Source organism: Amorphotheca resinae, assembly GCF_003019875.1.
Source record: "Amorphotheca resinae ATCC 22711 unplaced genomic scaffold M430scaffold_7, whole genome shotgun sequence".
Classification (NCBI taxonomy): Eukaryota; Fungi; Ascomycota; class Leotiomycetes; order Helotiales; family Amorphothecaceae; genus Amorphotheca; species Amorphotheca resinae.
Genome location: NW_020194477.1, coordinates 367019 through 388794, shown reverse-complemented (window position 1 = coordinate 388794; position 21776 = coordinate 367019). Strand labels below are relative to the sequence as shown.

Below are 21776 nucleotides of genomic sequence, written 5' to 3'. Positions count from 1 at the left end.
GATGAAAGGCCAACCAACAACTTGAAGGCTTCACTGATGGATCGGAGAGGCTCAGCTGCAACACTTATGCGGCCTGGTGATGGGTTCGAGAGGGGTCTTAGAATGATGCACAACGAACAGGTTGTTCACCAGCGACGGCTATTTTCAAACAATCAGCATTTGAGATTTTAGATATCTCAATACTTTTAGCTTACCTATAAGCTTCCGCTACGACTGGCTGCGGCCTCTTGGGTTTCCGCACCGTGTCATCTGCTTGACGCAGAGATTCGGCCTTCTTCCCATTACTAGTCTTACGTGCCGGTTGGATCAATTTGCCAAGTATCTCTGCTGATGTTGGAGTCAACGGAGATTCGCCTGACTCGTTGTTCTCATCGCTCTTGCTGTTCTGGCATTCCGACAAAACTGGTGTCTCCTCTTGGGGAGAAGGCGTATCAATGCTGCCATCAACCCGTGGCTGGGAATAGGAGGAATGAGGCTGGTTAGAGGCATTGACAACCAAGCCATTGCTGTTTGATCCACGGGAGCTAGCATAACCAGAATCGTTACGAGCTGGTTGATTGCCACGGACACGGTTGTTGGGTGGTCGATATGCATTGCCTTGTGGAGATATGTCATGTGCAGGATTACTGTAAGGGGGTTGACCTTGCGGTGGCATTCCGTAGGCAGGGTTGCCTGGCGGAGGGACACCATTGCCATATTGCCCTTGTGGGGGAACGCCGTAAGCTGGATTTCCTTGTGGACTCATTCCATGAGGTTGGGTGCCATAAGTAGGATTGTTATATTGCAGCACTCCGGAAGGATCATTGCTGCAGGGAGCGTTATGACCTTGTGATAATGTTCCATGAGGTGGATTACCATGAGGAGCCATGCCTTGCTGCTGCACTCCGTAGGGGCCATTTCCATATGGAGGACTGTTGGCATATTGAGGTTGCGGAGGTCCAGAATAGGGGGCATTGCTGTAGGGGGTTTTGCTCTGCATAGGTATGCCATTGCCATACGAATTTTGCCGGGGTATGCTGTATCGCCCGTTGCCATAGGACGGCTTCTTCTGTGGACGCATGTTGTAAGGCGGAGTTCCCTGCGGCGGGCCGCCATATGGAATGGACTGTCTAGTCGGGATGCCACCATTGTTATACTGGCCCTGTGGAGGAATTCCATGTGGGGAGTTGCTATGACTAGGATTGTTCTGTAGGGCCATGTTGTAACCCAGGTTTTCCTGCGGGGACATGCTTTTCGGTAACTTCCCATGTGGAGAAATAGATTGATCATTTGCTGGCATTAGGACAGGCGGGATTGATCCTTTTCGCACAGGTTTAGGAGAACCAGAAACCCCTAGAGACGCAAGCAATGCCTCGGTCGGATCTTCATTTACAGGAGCAGAGAGAGCACCTTCGCCTGGTTGAGGAGCCCAAACATCATCAGCATCAGTATCAGCACCAGCATCGAATGATGGAGTACCAGTCCTTTTTAGAATCGGGGTACCAGGAGCGCCCGTTGGTGTTCCAGGTGCTTTAACAGGTATAGTATCAGACATATCACAATCGGTCTCCTTCTTTTGTCGCTTGTTTGGTACAGTTTCAAGTGGATACTCTGAGTCTGGGTCGTCCTTGACCTGTATGCCTACATTGTCTTGTCGATCTTCCTCATCAGACCACTCTCGTTTTCTAGAAAGCGAAGGGAGAACCGTGCCGTGGCGTTTTGCCATCCAAGCTGGAACCTCTTGTAGAGGAATCAATTCACCCTTCATATTGGCATCCGAAAAGGCGGGATCCTCCTGCAAATAAGTCCATTGGGGTTGGCTCCGAATTTGTCTGGTGAACTCGTTCAGGTTATCCTTTCTTGCATACCTTGATACTGAGGGCGCCGAGTTTAGGTGCAGCAAAGGAACAGGTGTCATATCAAAGGTAGTTGCTAATGGTTGCGCAAGAATAACGTTTTCAGTTGGCGGATCTTCCTTGAAAATCTTCTCGAGCTCCCAGTTGAATTCCTGCTCCAACAGATCTTCTTCGGAGAGTTCGCCTTCCTCCCTCTGCTCATTTTCGTCACTCTGCTGATCTATTGTTGCATTACCATTGAATGGAGTGAAAGCTCCAATTCGACCCTTGCGAAAGTTGCCAGAGGTAGATCCGCGTCGCGCGTAAGGCGTGCTAGTACGGCTGGATGCATTCGATTCGTTCATGTTTTCAACATTTTCACTGCCTGAGAAATGTACATCACTGGTAGGGAGATTCTGCGAGGTTTGGTTTGGCCCATATTGGGTGAGATTAGAGTTAGAGGAAGTAGCCTGGGGATTCATTTGATAGTTTCCCGATCCATAATCTGGTTGTGAACCCGGCTGGGACTGAGACTGTTGTCGAGAAGCTCCAGAGAATTCCCTTTTGAAGTGAGGATTGTATTTCGACTTCCTTGACTGCTGAAACGGCGAAGCGCTATAAGGCGACGAGACCGGCGGCGTATAGTTCCAATGCGGGGGTTGCTGTGGCCCGCCGTAGGCTGGTTGTGGTGGATATTGATTTGGCGCCTCGTGATAGGGAGGTACCGATGGGGAATGTGCGTAGTGTTGTGTCTGGTACCCTGGGCCACCATATGGCGGAGGTCCGTTTGGCTGTGGATAATTATTGTACTGTGGTGCTTGGTATCCTTGGTTACCATACTGTGGGTTAGGAGGCGGAGCGCCGTACAATTGTTGGGGCGGTTGATTGTAGCTGTAAGATGCTCCGGACGGTCCGTATTGCTGGTTTTGATGAGGAGGATATGATGCCTGTTGAGGTGGTGGGTAAGATTGAGAAGCGGGTGCTGGGCCTGAAAATTGCTGATACGGTGGAGGTGCTGTAGGTGGGCCGTAAGGGCCTTGAAAATTGCCATACTGCTGGGGCTGACCCGGGACTGCATATCGCGTGACCACAGGGGGATTTTTGGTATTCTGGTAATTGTTGACTACAGAACCATCTTGGCCGTTTGACCATTGTGCCCTGGATGGCGCCCCGCCATCAGTTGCCCCATTGCCACTTAATTGATTTGGATCACTAGCACGAGACGCCGCCAGACCACTGAGCCATCGTTAGTTTAGCTCTGCTGAGTCCATAAGAGGAAAACAAAGAAATAACAAAAGGGAAGACAGGCTTGACTTACTCTGGAGTCGAGCGTATTGTTTGAGGACAGTCAACTACATAGTGACCTTCGTTTCCACATTTGAAGCATATAGGAGGAGGGCCGCCAACGCGATTAGGAGAACCTGCCTGGTGACGGTTGCCATTATTCTGGATCGGGCCCGAAGGCTGGCCGCCTTGGGACCAGCTTGTCGACATTGTCTCTGTCGAATGAAGCCTTCTAGGAATTCATCGATCTGAACACATGAAATTACTTCACGTTAGGAAGAGATCCAACGCAAACGTGACAAACATGAGGTTTGGAAAGACCGAGCAATTCACCTTCGACGCAGATCGCGAGAAAGAAGAGCGAGGAGCGAGGAAAAGAGGGCTTGTCCGAAGTGAATAAGTCAAAGAGGTTGCAAAACGTATTCTGTGCTTGCCCGAATCAAAACAGGGGTACTTCTTTCCACAGCTTTGTTTTTTCCCGCACGACCGCGTAACGCTCAAAGGTACAAGCAAAAGAGAAGCAGAGCTATGTACTGTTGTAATTAACTGATCCGAATGCAAGAGAAAGAAAGACTTGGACAGTCTGTAGTGAGGAAATGAATTGCTTTAGGACAGGATGGGAAAGGGATGGATGTTCGTGGTCAAGATAACGTGAGAATAAATTGAACGGAGCGAAAGCGAGGAGCGGCGCGCTAGGTGGATACGGGAATAATGCGCGCGAGAAATCACGGGATTTTATATAATAAGCGATCCATATGGATTTCGAAGCGAGGACCTGGCGACGACAACGCCCCGTTCCTAATTGATCGGTATGAACAACAACATGAGATCTAGTTGCCGCTTTGGATTCCAGTTTCTTATATGAGTTGGAGGTACATCTAGGGGCGACCATGCTGTTTCACCGGCAACCATCCACGAAAGAAACCGCATGCGCAAGCAACAACTTTCCTTGAAACCCATAGCTCCTGGGCGCCTGTCGCCGACGGCAATCTTTGCAAGACTGCAATATGCCCGGCCTGCCTTGTAAGCTGAACATCTTCCAGATCATCTCCATGCGCTCTCTAACACGAGTTATGTTTACTCTAGCATCTGTCGACCTTGATCAATGTATAGAAAGCCTCTACAAGAAGAATCTCCTTGCAGAATCCGTTATCGAAGCCATATGTGCCAAAACAAAGGAACTTTTGATGCAAGAGAGCAACGTTGTGCATGTGCAAGCACCTGTCACAGTAGTTGGAGATATCCATGGCCAGTTCTTTGATCTGATCGAGATCTTCAAGATAGGAGGATGGTGCCCAGATACGAATTACCTTTTCCTAGGTAAGCAGACCAGTTTTCTCCGAAGATCGCGATAATCTAATGGCTCTGCAGGCGACTATGTCGATCGAGGCATGTTTAGCGTCGAAACTATTTCTCTTCTTGTTTGTCTAAAGCTTCGATACCCTCATCGCGTGCATTTGATTCGTGGGAACCATGAATCGAGAGGAGTTACGCAGTCATACGGTTTCTATACGGAATGCTCGAGGAAGTATGGAAATGCAAATGTTTGGCACTACTTTACGGATATGTTCGATTTTCTTACACTGAGTGTTGTCATCAATGACCAGATATTCTGCGTTCATGGAGGTATGTTTAGGGCTATCCCTCCCCTTGTATTGGTTGATAATTAACCCTTCTATAAGGTCTATCACCTTCTATCCATTCAATCGATCAAATCAAAATAATAGATCGCTTCCGCGAAATTCCCCACGAAGGACCGATGGCGGACCTTGTCTGGTCTGATCCCGACCCCGAGCGAGACGAATTCTCCCTTTCTCCACGAGGAGCAGGTTATACCTTTGGTGCCCAAGTCGTCAAGAAGTTCCTGGAAGTAAACAACATGTCACACATCCTAAGGGCCCATCAGCTCTGCCAAGAAGGATATCAAGTGCTATATGATGATCGTTTAAGCACAGTTTGGAGCGCTCCAAATTACTGCTACAGATGTGGGAATATGGCTAGTGTACTTGAAGTCAGTGATATGGGGGAGAGGTTCTTCAATGTATTTGCAGCGGCGCCGGAGAATGATCTTCACAAGGGAGATGCCCAGCAGGGTGGACAGGATAAGATCGCGGATGGCAGTACTCTGCCTGATTACTTCTTGTAATTACTGGAAAGGAGCGAAGACGAAGATAAAGTCTTCCTTGTGATCATCATCATGTCTCGTAAACCGTAACATCATCCCCATGCTTTTGAATGTGCCTTGACCATAATAGATTCTCAAGTCGCCATGGCCTAGATTCTATCGATCCTCCATTCAGCCCCACGACAATGTACAGCAAGGTCGAATAGCTGGAAGCCTCCGATCCTAGCCAAGTCAATGTATGCTCTACCAGTCTTTAGTAATGTCGAAGGACCACTCGAATGTCAGATGGGTCTTGTGGTCATCATCGACAAACGTAGAGATTGCTGTGTAATGGCCACGGGCAATCATTCCACTTGGGGCATCTTCCTCGGCGACTGAAATACGTCAGCTATACTTGAATAGGCAAGAGATAATTAATGGGAGCTTACATCTCTTCTCGTAAACAGGGTTCTGCTCAGTATTCGGAGCGTAGCTACCCTGTTGATAGTGTTAGTGAACCGAGATGTAAATAATTAGGACTTGGTCTGTGCAAGCTAGAAACCTACCAGCATTTCTTGATCCTTTGATACTCGGATGCCCTTTCTCTTCACAACCTGAACGTAATGAAGTCCACTGAGGATTTGATGCTGCACCTTGAACTTAGCGCTCATTGTGAACTTGGCGCCCTCCTTGATTCTGAATGGATGGTCCTTGAGCGTCTTCTCTGATCCTGGAGTAGCGAGATCGATTGTGACCGGTTCACGACCTTCCGAGGACATCGTCAAGGATAAGATGATGCATTGACGCGGGTCATTGGGGTCCGAGATGCTCTTTCCACCAGCGCCAATGCCGAGAGATTCCTTGTAGCGTTGCAAGGACTCGTCGTTTGCATCTGTAGAGAGAAAATGTAAGCCATTTGAAACACTAAGAAGATTGCTTCCCAAAGAGATATATTCAGCTCTTGGGGCTTTCGAGCTGCTCCACCATGTAACTGACAAGATATAGAATGCTTGGAACGCAAATGACCTGAACGCAGACATCTTGACAAGGATAGTGGAGGTGGGAAATATAGGGGTTCTATTTATTGACAGGCAGATGGAGTCCCTAGTCTAAAAGAAATGTGCTCGAAATAAGTCATCTCTTGTGCAGTTGTCAGTCCGATGTGGGACTGCACTGCACATAACGGCCAGCCAAGGTTGTGTTTTTTTGGGCAGCCTCCCAAATTCGTAGTCCAAATACCGCCCAATCAAGATTCGTGGACAAGCCATACTTATAGAAAGCCCTGCAGTGATCTTGGCAGTGTTGATGGAGGGTTTATGCTGTTATTTAAGGGCGTCACATCAAACTGATGATGTGTCTTTTTGAGAAGCTCTCACTTGGAGAATTGGCCCAACAGAAGCGAGCAACATAGAACAAGAATGAATCTGGTGAGGAAACAGTGGACTAGAGGTATTATATGAGTCATTATCAAAACAAAAGCGAACGTACCCATCTTATGGTATTCATCAAGAGTTCTCTTCTCTCCCACTTTGTAGCCCTCAGTCTGCTCAGGCAGGAGATCCTGCTCATTGTCGATCTCGTTGGACGCCATCTTTGCTGATGTAGTGATTCTTTTAGCAGGATCTATGTTGTAAATGTCTCTCTCAAAGAGTGTAAGGACCAAAGAACGTTGATGGTGTCCTGATTTTGAGGTATTTCGTTTAGGTAAAGTAGTGGTGGGGTTGTTGGAGATATCGGCACATCCCCTGTCGGAATCAATCTCACCGCCTTTCATGCAGACCCATAAATCACGTGGCTTATATCTCCGAAAGTGCCAGGAACTTGGATGTGGCCAGCTAATAATCTGCACAGTTTCTTGATTTTCTTTCTTCTGGAAGGATCCGTGATGATGCAGAAGCTTAATTCTAAGCCAATCCCATTTTTCATAACCTCGGGTTCTCGCGCAGGTCACAGATCAGGAGGTAGATGAATTAGAGAACACCACAACGTGCTGACCAACTACCACATGCTTGTTGAATGCACGACCATCTCCTATCCTAGAAGCGTATGAAAGCTGGATTTCTTATTTTCTCCAAGAATGTCTGGATCTTTTTTTCTTTTGAATTCTTTTTTCCTTTCAAATTTTACATATCTTGGCAATGGCCTCAATACTTACAAGTGGCTGGCGGTCAGTCACGGACATATATAAGAACGATATTACAGAATTCGGACAACCACCTGCCTACTAGACATAATGTGTTTTTCTTTCTCAACTTTTGTTTACATATAGCCTCTTGTATACTTGCTGAATGACTTAAATAGAAACGCGGTTGTTGAAGCTAGGCTATATGTAACCTTTTCTATTTGAAAAAAAGGAAGGCATCGATGTTTCTAACCCAATTGCATTTCATGATATTTATGATTTGTAACAAGCTCAATACTGAAGTACTAGTATATATATGTAAGCAATGAGAACCTAAATAAGAAATATACATTAGGGAACCCCTTTGTTCTTATCCTCAACTGGTTATAGTATGTCTTTTCTAAAATATGACCGAGAGCAAGATACTCCATAGGTAGGTAGATGTAACTGCACTTTTCTATAACACGATCAGCTTTTCTGCACATTTTAGTCATGGAATCTAGGACACAGTTTTCCCCTCTTCATCATCCAAATCCAACTGCAAAACATCGTCCTCATCTTGTTTTCCTCTCCTTGCATCCATGCCTTCATCCAATTCCACATCTTCGTTGGTCAGCAACTCCCCACCCTCGTCAGTGTACGCTCCATCCCCATTCTCTGCCCTCACATGATCATCCCCATCTTTAGCTGGCTCGTCCTCTTCTCTTCGCCCAATGATGACGTTCCCAGCTACCAACATAGCCGCACCGAGCCACCAAAGAGGAGGCAGTGACTCGCTGAAGATGATGAAGCCAAGGACAGCAGTAATCATGAAGTTGGATGACGTGTTGATGATACTGACTTGGGTGGTGGATGTCCCACGTGCCAGGGCTTTGGTGAAGAGTGCCCACATCTATATCGTCAATATTTGACTTACGGTGGAGTAAGGGTATATAAAACAAAAGAGACTCACGATGCCATTGAAAATAAGATTTAACCCAAAGAACATCTAAAAATAGTTAGTTCTGGTCTGGAACTCATGAAATCCTCCGCTAGCCACCCGGTGCAGCTTCCCAAGCCCAGAAATCCGAATGGAAGACGCTCACTTCGCACCAGATTGCGAATGACTAGCTGAGGTTAGAAGAAATAGAACTTACGCCTCGAATAACAACCTCGACAACCTTCTCCCCTTTTCCGAGGCCGAGAATATTCGCAATTCCCGTCGCAAAGCTAGTCGTGAGCTCCGTCGTTGTACTAGGAAAGGGGTCAGCTACGCGGGCCTTAGGAGCATGTCACTCGCGCGCAGTTGCTATCAAGCCTTGGAGGAGAGCCTGAATAGAATGGGAAAACAATTATCCGAAACACTCTATAACATTTGATGCCTTTGCGCCATCGACCTCCGGTTCACTTTGCTGTGAAATCTGGCTTTTCTTGCTTCGGGGTAGATGGAGAAAGGGATCATAGGGAGGAATGACGTAAACGTACAGTTTGGCAAAAACTCCATTGAAAGCCGCGCAGGCTCCGCTGGCGACTGCAAGGACAATCCATTGGGATTTGCGGCTCATATTCTGCATATTCATCTTTGCCGCGTCTTCCTGTACAGCCGGCGACGGGGGTTGAGGAGGGGAAGTCGGAGAAGGGGGACGTCCAGATAAAGGTGCGGCGTCACGCGGATCGGCTTTTAGCAGAGGCTCGCGCAGACTATCCGATCCAACCATCGCGGTTGAGATTCCAGTCTTGGAGGAGGTGCGATATGCAGACGGGGAGGGCGCTTTGCTAGCAGAGAGTTCGGGTTTCTTAGTTCCAGGGGTTTCGTGCTGGCGTTGGCGCAGCATTTTGAGTAAGAGGCGTCTCAATGAGATGCTCTTTGTTTCAAAGTTCTAACCGCCAGGCGCGTCCCTCGGGAAGGCTGGAAGGATCAATAGGAGCGTGTGAACACGATAAGGTACCTACCTTAGTCTATGCCTCGAATATCCGGTATCAAACGTACTCCGTGCGGAACATTGCCTCTCGGATTCCTAGGGCCACTAGGATAAAGTGCCAGGGTAACTGTGGTAACTTCACGGGCTACTTATAGATCCAAGCTTTATATTCGGGAGACAACCTATAAGTTACCTGTTTTGCAGTCATCTCCAGTTAATCTGGTGGTTGATTTGCAAATAATCACCTATGCTTTGTAGCGATTTTCAACAGAGTTATTTCACCCTGCCGAATCATCAAGTAAGCCGTGCGTATGAGACAACGTATGTGATATTGCAGTCTTCATACGTTACTCGGTCTTTTGTGCCTTAAGGATGAAGATGCCTCTGATCAATCCCCGCAATTTATGAACGCCCGCGAATCTCACCAACGCCTATCACTCCCCTCTCCAACCCCAATGCATCGTAAAACATCCAGCCGTAACCTCAATACGTAACCGCATTTCGCGGAGCCTCAGACCCTGTATTGCACCCGCACCCTAAATATGCGCTTTCGAAGTAAGAGTCCGTCTCAAAATAGCTAAGCATTTGCACACAGTGCGCAGAGCAGCAGAAGGTGGCACACATCATTGAGGGTCGCCCGGCCTCTTGCTGTTGCAGCTCACGATCTTGACTTTATCCGCCACCACCGTTTGGCTAGAGTTGTCCATCTTGAATGTAACGTCTTTGATAAGAAAGGTCCAAACCTCGTCGCAAAAGCGGTAGGTATCGAGATGACCCTTCGAAGATATCACGTTAGCCCGTTGTCCTATCTCTCCCCTTGCTTCGGCCTTGTGTGATGTACCTTGAACGTCAACCTCGCCTTCACCTTGTCCGCTAGTACTTCTGTAATGCTGCGATCAAAGTTCGCAAGGATCTTCATCGCAAGCTGGGGCTCGATACGACGCTCGCTGATCAGGTCGTCGAGGGTGTCCGTCAGAGCCATGCCGATGCTAGAGCACAGTACAGTCAGTATTCGGATGGCAAGAGCGCATATAGAGCAAAGGCACAGTACCTGCTACGGCGATAGAGCTCGTAAAAGGACTGTCCGGTCGTCGCCATGGTGACTATGCGTGGGGAAACGACGTTGTATGAGACAATGTCTGTTTGTCGATTTGATAAGTCGATACGCCTGTAGATGACTCAGCATGGTGGTTTAAGCCGCAAAGGAACGCTAGCTTCGTACGGTAGCCTACCTGCTGGGGACGTCTCGCTTGAACCCGACGATTGAAGCTCAATTCAATGAACGATAGCTTCCATCGCAGCAACCACTCACCTTCGGCTCAGTGACCTGCGTTCAATTGTTTTGGCAATATGAGTCTCCGCTATGGCCTTGGTGGCGCGACAACGGCGCTGGCGGTGATTGGAGCTTGTAAGGTCGAAATGTTTCTGCTACTTTGCCTGGAACTGACATCTGTTAGATATGCTCTTCACCGGCGATGGCGAAGCTTTCAATGTACGTTCGACAGATTGAAACCATAGGAGGAATCGAATTGACGTGATACACAGGTTGGACAATTCCTTGAGGATGTATCACCATACGCGTGGGCAGATTTGGGTATCGGCTTGTGCATAGGATTATCAGTCGTTGGAGCAGCATGGTACGAACGGCCTCCTGTTTATTTCGGACCTCACGGCTGATGTGCAAATAGGGGTATCTTTATAACAGGATCCTCAATCCTCGGTGGAGGAGTCAAAGCTCCACGCATCCGAACGAAGAACCTAATCTCCATCATCTTTTGCGAAGTAGTTGCCATCTACGGTGTCATCATGTCGATTGTATTCTCTGCGAAAGTTGGTGTCATGAGTGATGACCCGGCATACACTGCGAGCAATTATTACACCGGGTACGCGTTGTTCTGGGCAGGCTTAACCGTGGGGCTGTGTAATTTGGTCTGTGGTGTATCCGTGGGTATCAATGGAAGTGGTGCTGCTTTGGCCGATGCTGCAGATGCAAGTTTGTGAGTATTTTCATTTCTAAGCAGTGGAGGCACGCAACTAATAGGTATGGCAGGTTTGTCAAGATTCTGGTCATTGAAATTTTCAGTTCAGTCCTTGGACTCTTCGGGCTTATCATTGGCTTATTGGTAGCTGGGAAGGCTAATGACTTCCAGTAAGTGAGATTGTGGGGTATCAAGACTTCAGATTTTATAGGCCCAATGTGCCACGTAGTAGTGCATACACATGCACGAGGAAGCCGATCCAGGCGTTCAGGTCGATGCGGAAGCTTAGGTTAGGTTTTGGGAGCATTGCATTAAATGGCATAGTGGTGCCAGACGCACGTATCATGTATCATATCAACAATCAAAAAGACCCTCAATATTCAGTTTTCCATGGAAGTTATAAGGTTCAGACCAGGCGCTATTTCATCCCATATTCAAGTTCAAACCAAGCAGATAAGTAATCCAGAATCCGGAGCCAAGCCCCAATAGCTCCGGTACAATCCATTCTAGTAGAAACTGGCAGCTAAAGTCTTCCAAGTCAATTGGGAAATCAGCTGGATGGTGTTATTGTAGCCGTACAGGAAGGCTCAGTTGTGGTTGTCATACATCCCTGAATTCGCCAAACCCGGTTCATTATTAGGATATGTGATGACTGCTGCTCACAGTTTGCAGATTCTTGGAATTACTGCAAGAAAGTGGATGGTTAACAGTTCATAATCATTAGAACCTCACTTATTAAATGCTAGAAAACTACAGAGCAAGGTCGCTGCCTAATTTGCCCATCAACAACGCTTCAACTTTGGATCCCTTGCTCAGAGTTTCTTTCCCGGCCGGTAAGCGTAACAAAGCATTCGCACTCTTCAAGCTTCCAACCCTCGAGCTCCTCTGACCGCCAGTGCTGCTAGCATATATCAAGCCATCTTTACCAAGAGTGACTATTGCGCGGTGATAGTCATCTCTTTGCGGGTCAGGACGGAAGTCATGCGCCAAAGTCACCAGTATTTTGGGCAGCCCTGCAGGAGAGACTCCGGAAGCGTAATGCAGAGACGGCAATACGAAGAGGTGGAACGTGACTACAGCCGACACTGGATTCCCGGGCAATGAAAATATAACCTTCGAGGCCCTCTCCCCCGCATTGTCTTTAACTGGAACGGTTGCGAATGTTGTTGGCTTGCCCGGCTTCATGGAAACACGTCCGAAATGGATTGTCCCGCCCAAAGATCGCTCAATTGTTGGTTTCAGGAGGTCCAACTCGCCCATTGACACGCCACCTGAAGTGATGATAACATCAACTTCACGTAGTGCATCCCGTAAGTTCTGTTCCAGGTCTCCTGGCTTGTCTCGTGCAATGCCAAAATCAACTGCTTCAAATCCGCAGCCACGAACAGCAGACATAAGCGTAGGTCTATTACAATCTCGGACTTCTCCCAGACGTAAAGATCCAGGCCTATTGTGTTGCACAATCTCATCGCCAGTTGATAATACCCCAACAACTGGTTTTTTATAGACCGTAACTTCTGCTTTACCAACAGATGCTAGCAAGCCTAATTCACCGCCAGTAGCAGATATTTCTTCTCCTTTCCGAAGAATAACCTCGCCGATCTTGATATCGCTCCCGATTTCTCGAATATTCTCCCCGGGCTTAACGCCTTCTGCCAGGATTTCGACGTCCTTTTCCTCCTTGCCATCTTCAGTCATCGTCTTCAACACTGTATCTTCAACCATGACCACGGACGTAGCGCCCGGCGGCAGAGGAGCGCCGGTAGTAACGCGAGCAATCTGTCCTGCTTTCAAAGGGGGGATCTCGCCCGGCGCCGCATGGGAGATGGACGCTACCGGAAATACTCCTTTACTCGAAGAGCCATCTTCTGGTGCAATCACCGCATAGCCATCTACAATACTCGCACGGTACGCTGGAACAGCCTCTGTGGCCGTGACATCTTCAGCAAGGACAGAGCCTACCAAGTTCCCGTCAACCTTTGCCTTTACTACACGCGGCTGTGGTGTATGGCGTTCCACAAGCTTGAGGGCATCTTCAACTGATAACATCGGATAGGGGGACGATCGATTGCGCCGTGTCGGTCCGAGAGTGGGATCATTTGATCGAGGATTCTCACTTGGTGCCGTATGCCGCACCGGCATTGCATGCCCATGACTGTGACCATGACCATGACCATGAGAGTGTCCGTGAGAATGATCGTGACTGTGTGAATGTGATTGATGACCTGATCCGGAGCTTAGTCCTGAGTCCTTTTCCAGTTTCTTGACACCTCCTGCATGAAGTGACCTGGAGTCTGCTCCAGATGCTTGCAGGCATGCATGAGGAAGTAGCTTTATAACGGATTGAAGATTCTCCTTTGCTCCTTTGGGAGAGCCGGGGAGTGTAAGAATTATAGTATTCCTACGAACTCCAGCTACAGGCCGTGACATGAGGGCAACTTATAAAGTCAGCTGATTGCAAATGGAAATAGATGTCTGTCAAACATACACGGCGTGACCTCCAATGAGGCAGCAAGCATGCCATGTACAAGACCTGGCGCTTGCTTGTGTAAGAGAGGAGTGACAGCCTGCAACACCTGAGTGTGTTTCCCCATAAATTAGTAGCTCAGAGTCACATACCTCAGGAGTAATATCCTTGGTTGCAAATCCCGTACCTCCGGTAGTAATTATAACATTCAGCGGGCTATCTCCATCGGTCCAGCCCATGATACTCCGCTGAATATCCAAAACCTCATCGCTCACGATCTTGGTATCTACCACCTCCCATTTGTCTCCTCCCTCCTTTTCAAACACATCCTTCAAGAGCCCGCCCGAAGAGTCCGTCGACGGATCTCTCGAAGCAGTCGTTGACACTACGAGAATTGCAGCTTTCAAAGTTGGGGCTGACATGTTGTCTGCTTGAGGTTTATCCAGTCGTGCCGCTATCGCCAAGTCAACGTCATCTCTCGTCTCCGAGCCGTCGCGTCTTCCCGTCCCGTTCTTTTCTTTTTCTGACAAGCGCGTCCCCAAACTCTCGTCCCGAAAATCTTCGTTGAACCTCGAGATCTCGTAGGGGCCATGGTTCGCATTAAGAACCGCTACTTGCTGGTCGATATCCTATATCCTGGTTTGGATAATGCAACCACGAATTCTAAGATCCCAGATGTGGTGCTTTTCAACCAGCCAACGACGGGCGGCCTCACAGCACAAGCCCTGTTAAGAGGGTTGAAGGCAGAAGTTGCGAATATATTCGGGGATTATGGCTCTGGTGCTATTGCGGATAGCCTTGCTAGTAAGTCCAGTCTCTAGGTATTCAAGTAGTTGACATGCTAAGTAAACTTCAGTTAAATATTTGTCGCCTGCGACCTCGACCTTCATTCTCCGGGTCTCACGCGATCATTACAGGATTGCATGGACTGCACTAACGCTCATGAACAGTGTGCCAGTCCAGAATGGCAGGGACTGTGTTTTCCGGGTTGTTCGAGTCAGCGGCACAATGAGAAAGGCACAGCAAGAACTCATTCGCAAGGCTAGGGAAATGATATTGAAAGCGCAACAAGAGACGGGTGAACAAGGCGATGCAACACTCGACAGCATATTCGGCAAGGGACCGGATCAACCAGATTCTACGAAGGATATTGAAATGGCGGATAGAAGTGATACCGAGGAAGAGGATGAACTCAGTGATGGAGATTGATGAGGGTATCATTGATTCTTTCTAACAATCTTTATACCACTCCCACCAGCAGGCAACGGCATGCTTTCCAGATCGTCATCGTCGTCATCCCCGGCAAGCTCAGCCTCCTTCGCCTTCTCGGCTTCATCTCGAATCTTGGCCTGCTCTGCCCACTCCTTTCTCTCCTGCTCGTCATACTCGTCCTTCGCGTCAAGCCACCTTTCTTGAACGTCCTTTATATCCATAGTTGTCACTCCCTCCCGCATCGCGACTTGCCAAACGGTATCGTTTGCTCCTTCAGCGCCACCGAATGCGTAACCACCGGCTCGGTCTATGACTTGGAGTAAATGCATCATACTCCTTTTGTCTTCCACCGCTAAAGTTTCGAATCCTACCAACCCAAAACCTTCCACAAGGTCGACAATTGCCGCATTTAGGCCTTCGAATTTAGCGCTGATTACCGGAGATTCGTCTCGTAGGTGTGGGAGTAGGTATGAGAGATCGTGGACTTCGGTATAGAAATCAAGATTGAAGGGCAAGGGACCGTATTGAGAAAGTTTGTCGATCTTTGTCAAGACGTTGAGATGTGGGAGGTCCATCTGCAGCATAGCGCGCAGAGAAAGGATTAGATTGGAGATGTAGAGGGAGGGGAGCGTGAGGCAATATGAATCGGACAGATGCATAACTACAAGCTATGTGAAGAGTTAGCCAAAGCGACCTTACAAGGTGGAAGGAAGCGCACTCTGTAGCCCATTTTCTGTATTTTGAAGAAGATGTTCCGCAATGACGAGTGATGTGTGTAGAGCTCGACTTGACCAGGACAATCAAATAGTACATAGTCTTCGCCCAGTTCACTCAGTCCCTGTTCCAGCCATTCGATATTCTCTTCCAGTTCTTCGAGAGCGTATAGCACGCCGCCGTTTGGACCAAGGTTATCCTCATCCATAATCTCTTCTAGCTTTATGAGGTCTCGAACGTCTAATGCGCATGGGTAGGTTGTACGATCATTTGCAGGGTCGAGGTTCACCACGGAGCATTTCCGTCCTATGGCTGACATGAACTGATGCACTGAAGATAGTGTAAGTTATCATCTTCGATAAGGGGAGACTTCAAACATCATACTTCCATTGCAGTATGTGCTTTTGCCAGCACCTGGACTACCTAGCACAAGCTGCGCGAATGGCATTGCAGCGATCAGAGATCCCTAACACGGACTCGTTGTTTTCCAAATCGACCAGGCAGGCTATGGCGGGGAAGCGGGGTGTTGTAATGATCGAAGCAGGTCGCTGCTCTAGACACTTCTGATCTTGTCCTCGTACTTAGAAGCTATAGTCAGATTCGAGAGTGTATGAATAGACCGCTGTAAAAGTTCTCGTATCTTGTTTTGAATCGGTAAAATGGGTCTTAAGGCACGTACGAGTGCATTCGAGCTCTACGAGCTTCGATATCTTTTTCGGCCGGCGAAGGCGGTGTAGTCGCGGCAGAATAATTTCGCATGAATGTCTGGTCGAGGAACAACATTGTCTCCAAACCATCCCAACTTCTCACACATCCTTAATCTTTCCTTTGAGCGCTCTAAAATGGCTCCAGGTATGTATTTAATCTCAGTTGTTGAGAATTGTTATTTCAAGTATCAAAAAAGCTGACAGTTGCACAGCAATCCAATTCGAGCTATCGAACCCACCCACCGACGCGGTTTCTTCCCTCCAATTCGCGCCCAATTCTCCAACGAGACTACTGGTGTCTTCTTGGGATAAACATGTTTACTTGTATGAAACACATGGAGAAGAGGCGGGCGGAAGGCTGATCGAGAAGTATGAACATCGCGCGCCGGTCCTCGATGTATGCTTCGGGGCGGACGACAACGAGGCCTTCAGCGCCGGGATGGATTGGCAGGTCAAGAGGTAGGGAGGAATTAACAGAGACCCTTTTGTGTTAGCCCGGAACTGACGAACCGGTTTTCAGGATAAATCTCGAGACGGGCGAGCAGACAGTTTTGAGCACGCATACCGCTCCAGTCAAGTCGGTGGTGTACAGCAAAGAGCATTGTCAGTCCCGAGGACACCTGCCTGGTCCAGTGGTATATACAACCTTGCTAACCCTCCGTTCTAGCACTGCTAGTATCAGCATCATGGGACTCGACGCTCCATTTCCATTATCTCAGCAACCCTGAAAAAGAACCGACGACCATCCCACTCCCCCAGAAACCCCACTCGCTCTCAATAACCGCCTCCAAGCTCGTGGTAGCCATGTCCGCACGCCTGCTCTACATCTACCAACTCCAAAGCACGATGATGCTCGCATCCCAAGCCAACGGGACAGCCGCCGAGCTCAAGCCGTGGCAGCAACGCGAATCGTCCCTAAAATTCATGACGCGGGCCGTGGCATGCATGCCGAACGACGACGGCTACGCCACGAGCAGTATCGAAGGGCGCGTAGCCGTCGAGTGGTTCGACCCATCCAGCGACTCGCAGGCGCGCAAATACGCCTTCAAATGCCACCGGCAGCCCGACCCGGAGAACGAGGGCACGGATATCGTGTACCCGGTCAACGCGCTCGCCTTCCACCCGACGTTCGGCACCTTCGCGTCGGGCGGCGGGGACGGCGTCGTCGCCCTGTGGGACGCCGTCGCCAAGCGCCGCATCCGCCAGTATCAGAAATACCCCGCGAGCGTCGCCGCGCTCGCTTTCTCCTGCGATGGCAAGTATCTGGCTGTGGGTATCTGCCCGGGCTTCGAGACGGGCCAGGAGGATTACAGCGGTGAGGGTGCAACTAAAGTGTATATCCGCGAGCTCTCGGAGACGGAGGCCAAGGGCAAGGGCGCGAAGTGATCTTTGGATGGGATGGAATGGGATGGTGCATGCATGGGTTCAGTGAGTAGGTAGGTCCCTTTAGCAAGGCGTTTTTATGTGTATGAGTATGACGAAAAAAAACATGGCATGGATACAGAACGAGTAAGAAAGAGTCTCGCTCTGACCACGATATTTAATCCACGATATCAACCAAAATTTGGTAATTGAAGTCTTGCCAGGCAGTGCCATTTTTTCGCTGCTGCATTTGGCGTGGCTATGTATGTATGTTATAGCTCATACAGTACATACCTCATTATACAGAGCTGCTGGCGCACGCAAAGTTCGGATGGATATCCAACAACGTGTGTGTGGCTGTCCGTATAGGTATTCTTTTCTTCTACTTTCTTTCCCTGAAAATGCAGCGGAAGTGTTGGAAAGTCTTCAAGGAAAGAGTAGTCAAAATGGAGAGACATAAGGTGAATAAATCTTTTCAGCTAAATATATGTAGGGGCTTCTAAAGAGAACCAAGCTGCCTGATGTTACTATCATAATCCTAGCAAACACCGCTATTCTCCTAGTAAAGCGTATATATCTTACCCCTATCTAGCCACAAATACTGATACTCGGTGAAATCTTCGAACAACAAATAGCAAATTCACCCCAGGATACTATCTATCAGTTCCTCCATACTGCTGCCTCTTGAATGGTGGATTGAACGGCAAAGATACCATTCTGCGTCTGACACTGCTGCTTGGGATTGTGCCTAGGCCGATACTAGCTTGTCGAGTCAACACTTGCAGACTCTTTTCTTGACGGGGAGTCGATTTCGAAAAGGTCAGAAATTGAAGCATAGATCCCCCAGGCGACACAGTGTGCCGGAATACTTCAGACCTCTTAATACCGCAAGCCAACAACTCGTTCTGTTCGTCTTGCCGCGTGTGCATGCTCCGGCATGGACTTCAGACGAACAAGGTTGGACCTTTGTGTTGGCTCTTCTAGCTGCTGAGATGCCCGAGAGAAGTAACTGCTTTCTGGTGTAAAGTAGCGCAAGGATGGATGCTTCATTACAGACTCCTCTGGTTCCTCTTCCATCTGGGTCTCGGGGATGCATGGCTCCGGAGATCCTCTGAACATTCTTTGTGGGTCTCCAAGCTCAATCGAACCTTGAGAATCATACGACAACGATGGTTGTAATTCGCCCTCCGGGGTCGTGGGCCTCGATTTGACCAAGGTCAATGCCTGGCTCGCACTTGATGAAAGACGTCTTGCGTAGCTACCCCTTCTCAGAGTTTTGTTGCTGGGGGTGGGTATTTCTGGGCTATCGACTATCTCATCATCTACCTCCATGGCAATGTTACTAGTCCTAGGTTTTCGGGGTCTCCATGAATCTTTTGCTTGTTGGTTTTCCGTAGAGATTTGTCTTTCTTGGTAAACTCTTTGCGGGGTATGTTGTGGAGGCCTTTCAACAGCGCCGGTTGTCGGGGTCTCTGCATCAACCAGCAAGCTCGATTTTCTGGTCGCTGTTCTGGGGATATTAGGGTTATGTTGGTACCGAATGCTACCGGGTCTCTCGAGTTGTTGAGTTTTCCAATTCCTATAATCATTTCCCGAAGAAGGTTGACGCTCGTGCATACAGCGCAGTGTCTTGTTAATTTCAGCATCCATGCTATCCGGGATTTCCTTCTCCAACTTGAGCTCAATTTCACGATGGTCCATATTATCTTCCAGTTTAGCATCATCGTCTTCACCAGAATCTATATCTGGAAGGATGTCAACTCCATCCTGTTTCTCTTCTTCACCTTCCGAAGCTTCGTCTGAACTTTCTTCCTCGTCCGTACAGAACTCACTATGATCGCTATCATCACTGTCACTTGAATCTATTCTTCTTTGTACAGAGACCATCGATAGTTGTTGCAGTACAGAAAGTTCATCCCATTTAGGCAACTTAGGAGACTGCATCTCGGGCGCTGTCCTGTTCGTTTGCTGTGAGCCCTCACTTTTACGGTGCCCATTGCATCTAGACAAATCCCTCGTTTCTGTCTGCGTCGTATCCATGGTCGAGAGTTGATGCACGTCCACTTCCTCGCTGAATGTTACCTTCCGGTTGAGCGACTGCTTGCGCTTGAGAGGGAGTGTCGGGGTTCTAGGGATCTGAAGGTTCGAATTCTCGCTCCGTGGCAGCAGCCCCCTCGTATGCTCCAGACTATGCCGAGCTTTCTCCTCAGGTTGAGGACCAGAAAACATGGTATCATTTCCACCTACCCCATTCTCATTGTCTTCTAGAACTACAGGCCGTCTTTTGATATTGCGTCGCAGAGGATGTCGATTGCGAGACAGATGCTTCAACCCTTGCGTATCTCCCCCAAAATGCTTTTCGGCCACTAATGTCAACTCATCCATCCGGACCGTGATGATATTGAACTTCTCTTGCGGCCGGCGCTTTTGCGGAACCAGCATCGGCTTCCCAATTGGGTCTGCTTCCTTGCCTTCAAAACCGTCAGAGTATGTCGGGCTTCGCTGAAGGCGATATCGAGATCGTGGGGATAGATCCCGAGGCTTTGGCAGACGAAAATCCAAGATATCAATATCGCTAAAGGTTCTGCGCCTGCGAACTTTTGTGTGCTGTTTAGAGGTGGGTTTCCGGCGTTTGGGACTTCTATTGTCAGAAGATAACTGAGAAATTGGATCCTGCGATAGATCTCTAGCTTCATCTTAAATAAAAGGAGAATATGAGTATACATTTCAGTATGGAGTGTATATAGGGGACTGACCATCATCAACCTCCAAGTCTGGAGCATTTATTCTCTCCGAGACCAATGCTAGCTCATCAACAGGAAGCCTTCGAGACTGCTTTTTCTTCTTTCGTGGTTTCGGGTTTGCATGTCCTATCCTCCTCTGCGAGCTATCACTCTGTGCATCATCAGGCATTTCCCCATGTTTCGAGCCTCTCCGGCCGTCCAGTCCTTGAAGAGAGATCCGGCGAACGTTCGCGTTATGATTCTTTCGACCATAGCATCGCCGCCTTTTTGACAACGGCTCCTCATAATCCTCAGGGTCAGCACCATCTTCCTGATATCTAAGTTCATCTGGATCCGGTGAATCTCTGTTTGGCGATTCTAGGGTAAGTTTGGAACCCCAAGAAGGAGTGTCATTCCGGACGAGAGATTCGCCGTCTGCTAGCACGTAGTCCGCATTCCGGCCCATATGCAAAACCTCCAGGTCCAGCTCATCTAGTTGCTCCTCTTCATCATCTCTGTAGTGATGTTCGGGTTAGCATTGAGAGTTATTATAAAAGAAGACAACCGTCCACCCTAAGGAGCAGCAGATGAGTAATAGTAGCGCGGCAACTCACTGCTGAATACTCACACCCTCGTCCTCTTGACCCTGGTTGATTGCCGAATCCATTCCCTGTAATGCCAGGCTGACGTTCGTTTCTGGGGCCTGGCAAGGAGCCTGCTCGCGCTGCTGCAGTCTCTCTTGAAGACGGCGCAGACGCTGTTCTCTGAATCGTCGGGGGCTGGGAGTCGTCTTCAAAGAACGCTTGATTGCTTCAACTGACACATTGGGTGGAACGGGCTTTGGATGCCTCCTCTGCTTCTTCCTAGACCTCTCTGGATCCATGATAAACATTGGATGGAGATCCATTGAGGCATAATACACTGGGGTCCCATTAAGAAAAACACATCGTCCCTTGCTGTGATGAAGTATCGTCCCAAAGAGGCTAGGTCCGTAGAGGCTCAACAGGAAGGGCAGGGGCAACATCAACGGTATTTCAATCACATGATCAAATACCTCAATCTCCAAATTTCCCCTTGACATTGAAGACCAAAAGAGATTTTAAATGGGGACAAAATGAAATGAAATGGAATATTGGAGGTTGGTGTGCTTTATCATTCTTTCGATTAAAACTTCTTATCAATCCACCCCGTGAGAATTAGGAAATAGTCCCTTTTCTCAAGTACAATGAGGCTTGTCATATATACTTGAAACTGTGTCAATCCAGACAGGGTATCCAGCAAGAATTTGGCATCTCTCAATAGAGCGAGAACTTAGCCAGATACTCATGAATAACGCCGAAAGAGCAAAACGAGTGTACAAATAGAAACTGCGCCCAGTTTGAACAAC

General features: G+C 48.5%; 12 protein-coding genes across 12 annotated transcripts; 4 read left to right on the top strand and 8 right to left on the bottom strand.

Annotated features, from left to right (window-relative positions):
* Nucleotides 1-125: 125 nt before the first annotated feature.
* Nucleotides 126-3308, bottom strand: M430DRAFT_28377 (hypothetical protein; the record flags this gene model as incomplete). Its single annotated transcript, XM_024865780.1, has 3 exons — nucleotides 126-138; nucleotides 195-3050; nucleotides 3133-3308. The coding sequence occupies 3 exons, from the start codon at nucleotides 3306-3308 to the stop codon at nucleotides 126-128; spliced, it is 3045 nt and encodes a 1014-aa protein (XP_024720122.1).
* Nucleotides 3309-3963: 655 nt separating this feature from the next.
* Nucleotides 3964-5288, top strand: M430DRAFT_59065 (hypothetical protein). Its single transcript, XM_024868775.1, has 4 exons — nucleotides 3964-4121; nucleotides 4185-4418; nucleotides 4470-4724; nucleotides 4781-5288. Exons 1-4 carry the CDS (start codon nucleotides 4106-4108, stop codon nucleotides 5242-5244), a joined length of 969 nt encoding a protein of 322 aa, XP_024720121.1. The 5' UTR covers nucleotides 3964-4105; the 3' UTR covers nucleotides 5245-5288.
* A 168-nt stretch (nucleotides 5289-5456) lies between these two features.
* On the bottom strand, nucleotides 5457-6893 carry M430DRAFT_122092 (hypothetical protein). The gene is made up of 4 exons (XM_024861831.1): nucleotides 6691-6893; nucleotides 5769-6094; nucleotides 5652-5700; nucleotides 5457-5597 (listed from the first exon to the last, which is right to left on the bottom strand). The coding sequence occupies exons 1-4, from the start codon at nucleotides 6791-6793 to the stop codon at nucleotides 5467-5469; spliced, it is 609 nt and encodes a 202-aa protein (XP_024720120.1). The 5' UTR covers nucleotides 6794-6893; the 3' UTR covers nucleotides 5457-5466.
* Nucleotides 6894-7823: 930 nt separating this feature from the next.
* On the bottom strand, nucleotides 7824-8868 carry M430DRAFT_103673 (hypothetical protein; the record flags this gene model as incomplete). Its single annotated transcript, XM_024860875.1, has 4 exons — nucleotides 7824-8216; nucleotides 8277-8312; nucleotides 8461-8557; nucleotides 8789-8868. The coding sequence occupies 4 exons, from the start codon at nucleotides 8866-8868 to the stop codon at nucleotides 7824-7826; spliced, it is 606 nt and encodes a 201-aa protein (XP_024720119.1).
* A 980-nt stretch (nucleotides 8869-9848) lies between these two features.
* On the bottom strand, nucleotides 9849-10323 carry M430DRAFT_19589 (hypothetical protein; the record flags this gene model as incomplete). The annotated part of the gene is made up of 3 exons (XM_024864111.1): nucleotides 9849-10001; nucleotides 10067-10214; nucleotides 10277-10323. The coding sequence occupies 3 exons, from the start codon at nucleotides 10321-10323 to the stop codon at nucleotides 9849-9851; spliced, it is 348 nt and encodes a 115-aa protein (XP_024720118.1).
* Nucleotides 10324-10575: 252 nt separating this feature from the next.
* On the top strand, nucleotides 10576-11378 carry M430DRAFT_28373 (hypothetical protein; the record flags this gene model as incomplete). Its single annotated transcript, XM_024865779.1, has 5 exons — nucleotides 10576-10633; nucleotides 10683-10717; nucleotides 10771-10862; nucleotides 10914-11222; nucleotides 11276-11378. 5 exons carry the CDS (start codon nucleotides 10576-10578, stop codon nucleotides 11376-11378), a joined length of 597 nt encoding a protein of 198 aa, XP_024720117.1.
* Nucleotides 11379-11954: 576 nt separating this feature from the next.
* On the bottom strand, nucleotides 11955-14093 carry M430DRAFT_19587 (hypothetical protein; the record flags this gene model as incomplete). The annotated part of the gene is made up of 3 exons (XM_024864110.1): nucleotides 11955-13642; nucleotides 13693-13771; nucleotides 13824-14093. 3 exons carry the CDS (start codon nucleotides 14091-14093, stop codon nucleotides 11955-11957), a joined length of 2037 nt encoding a protein of 678 aa, XP_024720116.1.
* Nucleotides 14094-14261: 168 nt separating this feature from the next.
* M430DRAFT_81541 (hypothetical protein) lies at nucleotides 14262-14808 on the top strand (the record flags this gene model as incomplete). The annotated part of the gene is made up of 2 exons (XM_024869598.1): nucleotides 14262-14475; nucleotides 14528-14808. Coding segments are annotated over 2 exons (495 nt in total), but the record flags the coding sequence as incomplete, so codon positions are not given.
* An 80-nt stretch (nucleotides 14809-14888) lies between these two features.
* Nucleotides 14889-16260, bottom strand: M430DRAFT_140797 (hypothetical protein; the record flags this gene model as incomplete). The annotated part of the gene is made up of 3 exons (XM_024862682.1): nucleotides 15982-16260; nucleotides 15602-15927; nucleotides 14889-15551 (listed from the first exon to the last, which is right to left on the bottom strand). Exons 1-3 carry the CDS (start codon nucleotides 16043-16045, stop codon nucleotides 14889-14891), a joined length of 1053 nt encoding a protein of 350 aa, XP_024720114.1. The 5' UTR covers nucleotides 16046-16260.
* A 136-nt stretch (nucleotides 16261-16396) lies between these two features.
* M430DRAFT_66961 (hypothetical protein) lies at nucleotides 16397-17983 on the top strand. The gene is made up of 4 exons (XM_024869259.1): nucleotides 16397-16449; nucleotides 16517-16763; nucleotides 16825-16907; nucleotides 16972-17983. The coding sequence occupies exons 1-4, from the start codon at nucleotides 16440-16442 to the stop codon at nucleotides 17688-17690; spliced, it is 1059 nt and encodes a 352-aa protein (XP_024720113.1). The 5' UTR covers nucleotides 16397-16439; the 3' UTR covers nucleotides 17691-17983.
* Nucleotides 17984-18247: 264 nt separating this feature from the next.
* M430DRAFT_35333 (hypothetical protein) lies at nucleotides 18248-18555 on the bottom strand. The gene has a single exon (XM_024866722.1). The coding sequence runs from the start codon at nucleotides 18500-18502 to the stop codon at nucleotides 18320-18322; it is 183 nt and encodes a 60-aa protein (XP_024720112.1). The 5' UTR covers nucleotides 18503-18555; the 3' UTR covers nucleotides 18248-18319.
* M430DRAFT_19583 (hypothetical protein) lies at nucleotides 18546-21296 on the bottom strand (the record flags this gene model as incomplete). Its single annotated transcript, XM_024864109.1, has 3 exons — nucleotides 18546-20362; nucleotides 20423-20904; nucleotides 21004-21296. The coding sequence occupies 3 exons, from the start codon at nucleotides 21294-21296 to the stop codon at nucleotides 18546-18548; spliced, it is 2592 nt and encodes an 863-aa protein (XP_024720111.1).
* Between the last annotated feature and the right edge of the window lie 480 nt (nucleotides 21297-21776).

Bases quoted from the DNA above. Each gene is read 5' to 3' on its own strand.
- M430DRAFT_59065 (XM_024868775.1), top strand. The intron at 4,419-4,469 runs GTAAGCAGACCA...ATGGCTCTGCAG, and splicing joins TACGAATTACCTTTTCCTAG to GCGACTATGTCGATCGAGGC. The intron at 4,725-4,780 runs GTATGTTTAGGG...CCCTTCTATAAG, and splicing joins GATATTCTGCGTTCATGGAG to GTCTATCACCTTCTATCCAT.
- M430DRAFT_122092 (XM_024861831.1), bottom strand. From the start codon at position 6,793: ATGGCGTCCAACGAGATCGACAATGAGCAGGATCTCCTGCCTGAGCAG. The intron at 6,095-6,690 runs GTACGTTCGCTT...TTCTCTCTACAG, and splicing joins TGATGAATACCATAAGATGG to ATGCAAACGACGAGTCCTTG. The intron at 5,598-5,651 runs GTAAGCTCCCAT...GACGTATTTCAG, and splicing joins CCCTGTTTACGAGAAGAGAT to TCGCCGAGGAAGATGCCCCA.
- M430DRAFT_66961 (XM_024869259.1), top strand. The intron at 16,764-16,824 runs GTAGGGAGGAAT...ACCGGTTTTCAG, and splicing joins ATGGATTGGCAGGTCAAGAG to GATAAATCTCGAGACGGGCG. The intron at 16,908-16,971 runs GTCAGTCCCGAG...CCTCCGTTCTAG, and splicing joins GGTGTACAGCAAAGAGCATT to CACTGCTAGTATCAGCATCA.
- M430DRAFT_35333 (XM_024866722.1), bottom strand. From the start codon at position 18,502: ATGCTTCAATTTCTGACCTTTTCGAAATCGACTCCCCGTCAAGAAAAG.